This window comes from Microtus ochrogaster, unplaced genomic scaffold (assembly GCF_000317375.1).
Source record: "Microtus ochrogaster isolate Prairie Vole_2 unplaced genomic scaffold, MicOch1.0 UNK1, whole genome shotgun sequence".
Taxonomy (NCBI): domain Eukaryota; kingdom Metazoa; phylum Chordata; class Mammalia; order Rodentia; family Cricetidae; genus Microtus; species Microtus ochrogaster.
This window is the reverse complement of record NW_004949099.1, coordinates 13,904,387-13,916,056: the sequence shown is the minus strand read 5'-3', so window position 1 is coordinate 13,916,056 and position 11,670 is coordinate 13,904,387. Positions and strand designations below refer to the sequence as shown.

The 11,670-nt window shown below is 48.8% G+C and overlaps 1 protein-coding gene across 1 annotated transcript in view; it reads left to right on the top strand.

The window, feature by feature from the left end:
• The first annotated feature begins 6,559 nt into the window (after nt 1-6,559).
• The window catches only part of Eif4e3 (eukaryotic translation initiation factor 4E family member 3), a 42,634-nt gene continuing 37,523 nt past the window's right edge, over nt 6,560-11,670 (top strand). The window contains exon 1 of the mRNA XM_005364939.3: nt 6,560-6,754. Coding sequence (XP_005364996.1) covers nt 6,630-6,754 — 125 coding nt within the window. The 5' untranslated portion in view covers nt 6,560-6,629. The remainder of the gene's footprint in view (nt 6,755-11,670) is intronic.

Sequence of the window (11,670 nt, the reverse complement as noted above, 5' to 3'; positions counted from 1 at the left end):
CGCCCGGCTTGACAAAGGAGAACATGTATATCCCATCTACCAAGACTCTAAAAGACTGTCCCCAGCTGCAAGAATGACAATGTCAGGCCACCATGCAGTCACAGCACAGGTTCCTTCCTTCCTTGAAGTTCCTAAGGCTAGGCACATGACCCTTGTTTCTACAGCAACAACTAAAACAGTGTTAATTCCCAGCATCCAGTGTAAGTGTTTCTAAATTGAATGCTTTGTGTCCCTGCTTGGCAATCCTCTGCATCTCTCTGCATCTCACACAATGAATGGAATTTTCCCAGACCCTCAGAGGGTGGTTAGAGATTGTGAATGGCAGAAAGGAAAAGTCTCAGGTATGGAGGAGATGTCAGCACCGCATTGTGGGGACCAAGTGTAGAGTGGGCAAACCAGACCAGTAGATCTGATTCTCCCATGAGCCAGGCAGATGCTGGGAACTGGGCTGCAGGAGTGGGAAGGGGCCAGGCCTGTCCCCATGAGCTCTCTCTCATGTTAAGGCTAAGCTTAGACACACCAAGGGAATAGAGGCGGGTTTGCTTGGATTGTGTATATTTTCAAATATATTCAATATATGTTTACATATTTCCAAGAATATGTAAATAGAGGTATGTGTATGCACCTCTATTTATATACACACAAGTATATATCCACATACATTTAGAAATAGACTTCCAACTGTGTTTGGAAAGGTGGGAGGAGGTACGGAGGATTCAGATGCTGGACTGGAGAATTCAGATCTCAGCTAGGGAGAGAAGGCCGTTTGGGGCCTTGAACAAAGAAGGAATAAAACAAAGCACATTGTAGGAGGTGAAAATATTATCCATGGACAGGAGGAGGAGTGGACACTGATAACAAGACTGTCACCATCCTTTAAATACCTTTTTCAGTTCCTTACCAAATCTTGGTGGTGTGCCAGCAGGTGGCAGACCTGTGCAGTGTGCTGGGACAGACACAGGAGGAAGAGGGTCCCAGACTTCCCCTCGGGGTCCAGATACTCCAGTGTGGTAGATGCACTGTAGTAGATTCAGGAAGCTTGTGGCATGGGCTCTGAAAGAAAAAAAACCAACAGAAGGTGAAGTGAGAGGCAGGGCAAGCTATGAGGAGCAGAGGGCTGGTCAATAAAGGGACAGATGCACAGGTCCTGTGCAGCCCTGGAGAAGTTCTGAGCTCAGGAAAGAGGACAGCTCCGTCATGGAATCGGTGTTTGGAGGCTTGGACCTAGGCTGCTGTGTCTGTTGTTCAGAAGACATGGGTTGGAGGTCGGAAGGCTGGCCAAGGGAGTGTAGTTAGTGCCCTTTCCGTTCTTTGCTGAAACTCAAGAAATGAGGAGCAGGAGTGGGTGGCATCCTCAAGAAGGAAGGAGCAGCAACTCAGAAGGTGTGGAGAAGACAGGACATGGCCCACAACTGGCACATGGGTGGCGATGGAGTTCAGAATGCCCTGGCTTCATTGCCCCATTTTTCTAGGCTCAGTGATCAAAAGATCGCATTCAAGTCCAGTGCGATTTCCTTTACACCTCTTTTCATTTGCCGCTCAGAACCAGACCCCCAGGGGCCATTAGAACCTCTAACGGTGGTTGAGGTCCATAACACTGGTTGAGCTTTTACTGTGTGCAGCTTATAAAGAGGACACTCATACCAAAGGGAACTCATGTTAGCATCTCTTTTTTCTTGGGTGTGACATATGGGCCTAGCAAGTTTAATGTCCGTGGAGTGCAGCTAAATCCTAGTTCAAACCCAGGTACAGCCTCTGCTGTTAAAGTGCACTGTAGTCTCCCCTGGCCCCATTAGAGTCCTCAACTAGTCTCATGCCCTCACCCCTCAAAGCTATGCCTTTAAAATCAAGCAACTGTGGTTTTGCTGGAGGCTCTTTGCAGGTCGAGGCCCCAGGCTTGTGTCTTTTTTCACCTAGTGTCTGGAGAGTCTGGGGCCCGCCACCTAGTGGCCACAGACATCCTTTTTCTTTGGAGTTCCTAGGTGGAAGCAGGCCCAGGTATTTATAGCAAGCACCACAAGCTATAAACAGGAAACTTCTCAGCCTCAGAGAAGGAGCCCAGCAATGTAAACAGCGTATCGCCAATGCAGGCTGATGTGGGATTCCCCTCTGTATGCTGTGACTACCATTGGTTAATAAGGAAACTGTCTTGGGCAGGGAATAGAGGTAGTCAAGGGAAGCCAAACTGAATGTTGGGAGAAAGGAGGCACAGTCAGAGAGAAGCCATGTAGCCCCACCGGACACAGATGCCAGAACTTTTCCCGGTAAGCCACAGCCTCGTGGCGATACACAGATTAATAGTTAATTAAGTTAAATTAAGATGTGTTAGCCAATAAGAAGCTAGAGCTAATGGGCCAAGCAGTGACTTAAATATAGTTTCTGTGTGATTATTTCAGTTCTTGGTTGCTGGGACAAACAAGCGGGCTCCTTACTACAGAGGGCCTGTACCCATCCAACAAACACTTAACCTGTGACTCCAGATCTAGCCATAGACTTGCATACACCCTGGTTGCTGGGACACAGGTTTCTCCTGTCTATATTGTTCACTGGTGATCTCAAGAGCCTAGGATGGTGGCATTTGCAGAGCAGATGTGCAAGCATTCTACTGGGTGGAATATTGGCGGCATCTTTGTGACTGCCCTGTGATGTGCACGCTTTCTCGTTTAATGACGGCTTATGGGATCAATGGCTTAGAATGCCCATTGCTCGCATGTGGCATCTCAGCACCGGGGACTCGGACTTTCTAGCCTCAGAGACTCCACGTTTAACTGCTGGGATCTACTCTGTGCTGAGTTTTGTGTGTAGCATTCCCATTATGTAGACGCATGGTAGAACTGTCTCCCATCAAAGAAACCACCAGATATTTACACTTGCTTTCTGACATTGGAGTAAAAGGCTTACCTCCTGGTGCTGTGACAGCATGTGTAAGTGAAGGGACTGTCACTAGTTTGCCCTCCACGGTATGACTTGCACAGTCTCTCCATGCATCCTTCATTGTTCAAAGGATGGGACTGAGTTAGCATCCTTGCCTTTCCTTCCCTGCCAACTCCAACATTCTACTGTTTCTGTGCCTCCCAGGGAGTCGGATATGAGTGGAAGAGAGAGGACCACTTGTTACTAGGCAACCAGCACTCGCCTCACCCATGTTGCCATGGTGATGATGAAAGTTGGGCTGATGGGATTACCAGCTCCTGCTAATTGCACATGAGCACTCAAGGTCTCTGTCTTTTTCTTGCTTGCTCACTGGCTTCGACTCTCTTGTTCTTCTAGGAACCATAAAAAGAGTTTCTCTCTCATCTGTAGTCCTCCTGGGGCATCCCTGGTACACTAGTGGAAAGCCACTGGAAATGGAGCTTGGCTGTGCCTCTGAGCAGCTGTGTGACCTTGGGCAAGTTACCCAGCTTCTCTGGGCCTCCATTTCCTCATTTGGAAAATGAAGGGGTTGGAAATGCTGAGCCCTGCTGAAGGTTCTTCCTAGCTCTCGAATCCTTTGATGCCTAGGGAGCATGTCAGGGGAACAGACCACACTGTTACCAGGCAACCAGCAGGCACCCTGCCCAAGTTGCCTTGGTGACTGGATACTGGAGGGGAGGGGAGTCACTGCTGCAGCTAATTGCTTAATTATTTATGAGTGCCTCAAGTCCTCTCTGTTGTTTTTGTTGCTAGGGGCTGTGGGGTCACCTTCTCCTCTCTTCTGCCACCCCAAGGCATCTGCATTGTGTGTTACGCAATGAGAGAGCACCTTGGCCTGGACCTCAAGCGACCCACGTCCTAGTTCTGCTTCTGTAATGTCCTAGAGCAGTGGCCTCAGGTAAGTCAGTTCACCTCCCCAGGCCTCGAGTTTCCTTTCCCGTAGCCGTGCGTTTGTTTAGGGGAACCCCAAGTGCCTCATCGACCCAGAGGTTCTGGCTCCTGCCATCTACCTGTGAAGCGAGGAATACAAGCAAAATGTTCCTGATTTGTTTTCAGCGAAGTATAATTTTGAAGCATGTCGAGAATCAACATGTGCTCGGTGGGAAGGGGACAGGAGTGCTCGCCGTCGCCTCTCCTTGCCTTGGTCGTGCTGCCTGAATTCCTTACTCACCTGAGGCCACTTATATTTTACTCATTATGTACCACCAACTTCCCGAATAGATTTCAGGCCTTCACAATATAAGATACAGTTAGGCCATTATAGGATAAGTAGAGACTAATGTAATTTTGAGCACCTTAGAAGCTAAGGCAAAAGAGTGATATATAATGCAGAAAAACTTTCATACTTCTTCCAATCCTAGAAGGGGATTTATCATGTGACTTTTTATTTTATAGGAACTGTGCATAGACATTTAAAACTAGACCTTTCTGGCTGAGTGATTGTCACAGGGGATGAGGAAGAACCAAACCGCAACAGTCTGGCTAGTTCCGATCATTAGAAAGCAGCCATCCTTCCTACTGACATCTTAGAATTTCATACAGATAAATGTCACTTAGTAAGTTTGAGTCCTCAGAGTCGGGAGCTATTTATATCTCACATTCATGGATATGTGCTTATCTTGTACGACTTGGCAACATGTATCAGATTTTTAAATGCAGGCAGCTGTCCCCATCCTCCAAACTCATTCTGAAGTAAGCCTGTACAGATGAGGTTGTAATTATGAAGATGCCCATGGTGAAGTGAACTTAAAAAAGAAAATGGCTAGCAAGTACATACTGTTGGAGGCTACGTCTTTACAATAAGTCCTGGTGACACCCTGGTAGTGAGGTAGATCTGTGTGTTTTGATATGGAAAACTGTTCAGAGACATAATGTTGAATAAGAAAGTGCAGCATTGATGATAAATGCATATTCTTCTCTATAAAAAGTCTGGGAGATGCAGTTTATAAATTGAGATGTATGTTTGTATGCACAGATGTGTATTTTTCCAGAAGCTGTGAGCAGCAGTTTCCTCTGGGAGGCAGATTGATCGCCTTGGGAGGGAAAAAGACCTCTCTCTTCTACGACTTATTTTTACTCTCTAGACCTTTATTTTTTTATTTAGATGGGCAGGAGAGCCTGGCAGTGGAAACCCTGAACTCTAGAGTTCAAAACCCGGCTCTGCCATGTTCTAGTCATGTGACCGTAGGTTAACCTGCCTACTCTGTCTCGCATCTATAAGATGGGTGGACGGTACCCTCCGCATCACATTATTTTTTTTATATTTATTTATTATGTATACAATATTCTGTGTGTATGTCTGAAGGCCAGAAGAGGGCGCCAAACCTCTTTACAGATGGTTGTGAGCCACCATGTGGTTGCTAGGAATTGAACTCAGGACCTTTGGAAGAGCAGGCAATGCTCTTAACCACTGAGCCATCTCTCCAGCCCCTCCGCATCACATTATTGATGGGATACACAAGCTAATAGGATAGAGCTCTCAGAAAGGCTCTAACAATGCTGTGTATGTGCTCTTGTGAAAAGGTTAAAGCGAGATCAGGCAACAGATGCATCTGGTCGGGTGGATCCTAGGACCTCAGTGATGGAAGACTCGATCAGATAGTCAAATTTTCAGAATCTTGCACTACCTGGAAGTTGCATTTCAAGAAGGGATGGCAAAGCACACATCATATTCTGTTGTCATTTGATCTTACCTTGGCGAGTTCATGTGGAAGACTGAGGTCCTGGGTTCAGAACAACCAGTCATGAACCTATAAAGCCCCCGTCCCATCATGTTCTCCCTCAAGCAGAATGCAAAATGAATGCTGTCAAGTAGAAAATGGACTGGGTGACCAACGCAATGTCCCCAGCTATCGGAGGCCAGAAAGGTACTATCTTCAAATGTGTGTTAAAGAATTGTCCAGGGCTCCTAGCATGCCTCCAGGCCTTTGCCTTTCTCGTGGAGAGAGTAACAGAGGCCTAGGAGGAGCCTTGTTAGAGGGTTCCTCTTATTGTGAACTCAGGAGTCGGATGGCTACAGTGACTTCCTGGATTTTCACATGTGTAGGCTGTTATGTAGAGAACGGCAGCTTCCTCCCCCTTCCTCTGCCATGCTTGGAGGCAGACCTGAAGAACTTTGACCGACTCTGAGGAGAGGGAAGGAAGATAGCCCTGGCCCCTTAAACACACAGATAGGCAACTTTATTCTCACCACTACTACGTATGCAAAGCTTCAATACTCCACCGTCTCAGAGTTGCCAGATTCCATCTTTGTCTAATACCTTGTTTCTGCACTCTCAGACGTTGGAGCCTCTTTATCTGTTCGGCCGTTGGTCCTCTCTCCATCTATCTGCCATTTCCAACTGTGCTTCCATCTGCCCTTCCATCCCTCTGTGCCTCCTCTAGCCATCTGCCAGCCTTCCCATCCATCCAGTCTTCAGATTGTTGGTATGTCAAGCCCACTCTCCTTCCTCGCTCGCAATGTTGGACTCTGAGACTCCATCCGCACTGATCCATTGACCAGACCTTCCATCTGCCCTTGGTCCCAGCTGTGCGGCCATCCGGGTGACTGTTCTTCTGCCCTTCTCCCTCGGGTCCCCTGCTCGGCCCGGGCGGGGTGGCCTTTGTTGGGCTGGGGCAGGGCCGAGGCCGGCCGGGGCGGGGCGCGGGGCGGGGCTGGCGCCCGGAGACTACCAGCCTCTCGGGTCCTCGCGTCCGCGGCCTGGCCGGCGGAGAACATGGCGCTGCCCCCGGCCGCCGCGCCCCCCGGGGCTGGCGAGCCTCTCGGCCTGCCGCTGTCGGCTCTGCGGCCCGAGGCGGGCGGCGTCCCGCTGCACTCGCCCTGGACCTTCTGGCTGGACAGGTGAGGGCCGCCCCCCGCCGCTTTGTCTCGACCGCGTCCTCGCCCCACGCGCGCTGCTGCCGGGGGGGGGTCTCGCGCGGGCGCAGCCAGAGTTTCGCACGTCCCGGGATAAGTATCCAGCCAGCCTGGCCCAGAGTCGCGGCGGGCCGGGAGAGGCTGCCCCGCGTGTCCCCCGGGGCGCTGGGCTTGCTGCGACCTTCGCGGCGACTGCAGTCAAAAAAGTCGTGCCGGCCGGGCTGGGACCTCGCTGCGGGCACCTGCGCCTCTGGCCCAGGCGGGGGGTCTGGAGTAGGCAGGGGCTTCAGTGACTCAGGACAGCTTTGTGGGGGACAGCTCAGGTGCCCTCGCCTCCGAGAGGCCTCAGCGGCATCCCTGTCTAAAATAGAAACTTCTCTTACCGTCCTGAGTCTCCATCCTGCCTTGTTTTTCTTCACAGTGCTCAACGCCATCGCGTTCTTCCAGAGTAAAAATAAGTTCTTCCAACTTATTTTCAGTTTGTTCCCAGCCCTCCATTGCTTGCCCTGAGCGAGATGCACAGAGCAGGGGCAGACTTTTAATGTATGCAGAGTCCCGCACCTACTACTGTGCCTGAGTGGTGGTAGGACTCCTAGTCTTGATGCATGGATAGATGCGTGGATAGATGCGTGGATATCCTGTCAGCTTAACACCTGTCATCTGTGTGAGTAATGATAGCTCAAGTTGTTTCCAAAAGTGTGTGGGAAGTTTTGGTAAAAACTGTGTCTACCATAGTTTCTGAGTTAGGAGGAAATGTATGTGACAGTTTCCGGAGAGACTTCGTCTTACAGTCTACACTGATTTTTTTTTTAATTAATTAATTTTTTTTTTCAGCTTAGCACCAAATGCCAGCCAGTTTCTTTTTAAACGATACTGCTGTTTTAAGTGAAGACATTTCTTTTCCTAATGGATTAGCACCTACCTCAAAGAATTGACACCTAGAGCCAGTTTGTTTTCCTGGGACCCAGAGAAGTTGGGGGTGGGGATGAGTCTCGTTTGCAAAACATTTTCACTTTCATTCTGAGATTCCAGCATTTTACTGTCATAACAAGAGTGATTTTGGGGTTTAGCAGTCACTAGCAAAGTTTGCAAATGAGTCCTCTTACAGTGCAGTTGTTACCTGGGCCTCTGGTCCAAACTTCAGACTGGCTGACCAGGAGAACAATGACCAGGATGGAGAGAACTCCACCTTCGGTAGAGTGGCACATTTTAGGACTAGTCTAAAGTATCAATGCTGTATTCCCAAATGTGCTCTACAAAAGCATCTAATGTCTTTTAACACAAGAATATGTAGGCTGGTGGTGTATCTTGGTGGTGGGGCACATGGTGCATCACGAACCAGGCCCTGGGTTCCATTCCTAGCCCTGGGGCAGAGAGAGAATAGCCCTAAGAATAGGTAGCTCTAATAAAAGCACAAATTATGTCTTATATTGATCTGTACTCCCCCCCTCTAAAAAGTCAATAAATGAAATGTGTTCTTTCTGTAGTGCCTGAACCTTTAATAGAGGCGCCGCATTCATTTAGAAATTATAACTAGTTTCAACATTATGCCTGATCCATCATCTCATAATTTTTATTGAACTTTATTTTACTTCTCTGAGACTCTATGTATTTATAGATGCTCCACCCGCCTGCAGTGCACACTCAGGGCTGTGAAAATCTCAAGTTCTAGAAGCTGGGATTTTCCCTCAGGGAAGTGACATTGCAGAGAGTGGGGTGAGAGCCCCACAGGAAACCCAGCCTTCCCCCAGTCTGGAGATGCACAGCATCCAAAGGCCCTGCCACCTGGAGCTTTCTTCTGGCATCTACCTCTTAGCAATTCCCACCATCACCTCACCCAGGCTCACCTAGCTGCACTCCCTTGTTAAGGGAGTTACGACTGTGGCAGTTGTCACACAGGGCTATTGTGAGCCATGGTGCCTGGCGTGGAGTAACAGCTTAGTAAGTGTCAACCGATGGGGCAGAGGAGCTAGCTGGGCTGGTAAGATGCACCGGAGGTCCTGCATTCCCCTGCCGCTCCCCAGGCATAGTGGTGTAGCACTCACAAGTACTCATGAAGTGCTTATAGTCTCACAAGTACTCGTGCAGCACTGGGGAGGCAGAGACCAGTGGATCACTAGTGCTCACTGGCCAGCCAGACTATCCTCACTTGGTTTATGCTCCAGCCTAGTGAGAGACCCTATCTGGGAGAGACCAAGGTAGACAGCATTACTGAGGAAGGACACCTGGCGTTGACCCCTGGCCTCTATATGCATACACATACATCACGGTCTACAGAACAGCTGATATGAATTCAGTATTAGGAAGCCAACATCTTACGTTCATTTCCTCACTAGGTAAATTGGAGGAGCCTTCAGAAGTTATATATGCATGAAGTCCTTACTTGTTTGAAAACCAGTGGGCTATGTGACGAAAGATGTCAGTATGTGGGTCAGGACACCCGATGAAGAGACTTCTTCCCTTCAGTAGGTGTTTAGATCCTCTGTCCCCTCTGTTTTTGCCTTCACTCCCACTAGTGTCTCTGTGTGTTTCCTGGTCATTGTATGGCGACCTCCTTCCTTGTGTTTCTCACAGGACCCAACCCTTGGGCCTACCCTGCACAGGGAGGGCTGCCACTCAGGCTCGAGGCCAGCTTGCAGCTCCTGCTGGGGCAGATGACAGAACACCACAGGTAGAGCCTGCAACCCATCTCCACTTCCCATGCACCATGCCACCTTCTTAGCTGCTCGCACAGCTGTCCCCTGGGGTCTTCTGAGCTTAGATATGAGCAGTTAACAGTTAATGCCGTCTCTATCCTTCCAGCTTCTCAGCCCCCAAATCCTGGAGGCGCTGTCACCATCCTTGCCCAGCATAGAAACTGAAGAGTAACTTGGAGACTACGCTCCTTAGCTCCCACTGAGCACTCTTACTGCCCGGCTGCCCTCCCTCCTGCCCCTGCCCTGCACTCCTTGGCTGCCTCGTTCTTTCTCTGATATCCCAAGCATGGGCCTTTGCCAGTGCTGCTGCTGCTCCTGCTGTTGTCGCTGTCTGGACTACCTTCCCAAGTCTGCTCTTGGTATCCTTCCAGTTTCTGCTCCTATGTCATCTTCTGAGTGAGACCTTCCCTGACCACTGATGTGGAAGGGCACACATGCCTCCCCATGTGTGTCCCTGATGTGTTACATTTTGTCTTTATAATCTTCACCAGTGGCTGGTCTCTCTCTAGAATGTGAGCCTATGAGGGCATAGCTCTGATCCTGTCGCTCACTTCTTGGCTTCTAGACCTGGCGTAATGTTCACGGTGGCGTTGAATTCTTACCACAGCAACTGTGCTTTCCTATGGTGGCTCGTTGCACTCTTTCACATCTATGGGTAAACCTTAGTTCTCTTCTCAAGTCTAGACACATACAGCCAAGAACCAGGAGGATGGATGCTCTCCTGATTACTCCAAACGGAGCTGATTTCTCTCCAGCGGCTTTCTCTTCTGCTCCCCCGTGTTGCTTCACATCCCCATCCTACTATCAGCATCTCAATGTTGTCTTCTGTCTGATCCTTAAGTCTTCTTTTATAAGTATGCTGTTCGATCCATAGCTATAATTTTGTAGTCTTAATGACCCTTAGCAAACTTACTAAAGTCTAAGACATCGCCTCTCACTCACTCTTTCTGCTGGCCCTGGTTATCTGTAGCTCCTGCCTAACCCTCTGGAGTGCTGGAATTTCAGGCATGAGCCACTATACCTGGCTTTAGACATGAGCTCGATTTGAAAAAAAATTTACTTGTTTTTGTTTTCTTTTGTTTTTAAGGAAACTCTTACTTACAGGTTATGGTACCAATTTGTGTTTTGCTGTTTTAAGTTCAAAACTCTCCTTTTGGCCTGGCCATTACCTTCTCCAGTTCCAAAGTACTGCCATTTATTTCCCTTGCCTCCCAGTAACAGCAGACTTCTGGTGCTTATCTTGCTAGGGACTTCACTGCTAATGACCTTTGTCTCTTAGGCTCCAGCTGTTTGGGATGCAGGATGATTCCTGGTCTACCTAGAGGGCCCGGCTGACACAGTGCTCCTGAGTCATGGTGCTTGCAGATTCTGTTACTCTTTGGTTCCTCCACAGCATTTCTTTCTAGGCAAGCATCTTATTACGGTTAGTTTATCTTTTGTCTCTTATTCTTGATGGTGAGATGCTAATATCGTCAGGTCTGTGACCAAAGGGAGTGCCTGGGACATAGCAGGTGTTTTATATTTGTGGACTTACATTGTTGTTGTTATGTTATTATTATTGCTGCCGCCGTTGTTGTTGTTGTGTGTATGAGCCTTTTACTTAATACATGTCTGTCTGTAGAGCACATGTATGTCTGGTGCCCACAGGGACCACAAGGAGGTTAAAGCTGCGATGTGAGTGCTGGGACTCGAACCCAGGACCTCTGGAAGAACAGCCATTACTCTTAACCACTGAGCAGTCTCTTCAGCCCTGAGCTTCTGTTTTGATCACAAACATGGACCCTTATCTACATCTACCACCCTGTCCAGCTTAGCTGGGACAAATTTGTGTGTCTAAAGGTGTAATCTTCACTCTTACATCAGAATCCCCAGCCTGGGCTGTTAAAATATTAGTTTCTACCCTGCCCAGGACCACTCATTACGACCTCTAGGTACAGAAGATGATGAACTTGTCACAAATGGTCCCTGTTTCTGAACTGGAATGTCACTTCTCTATGCAGTGAGTCTCTGAACTGAACACATTGAAGGGAATCACTGATAAATGAGAATGAAGCCATGGCCATGGTGTGGCCTTCCCCCTGGTGGGCCACCTCACATGCCACCTTCATCGGGAACATGAGTGAAAGTTCAGAAGGATGGCATTCTAAAAAACCTGCCTTAGAGTGTGTGACGTGTCCCGATGCCTTGTCATGAGAGTTCAGAAGG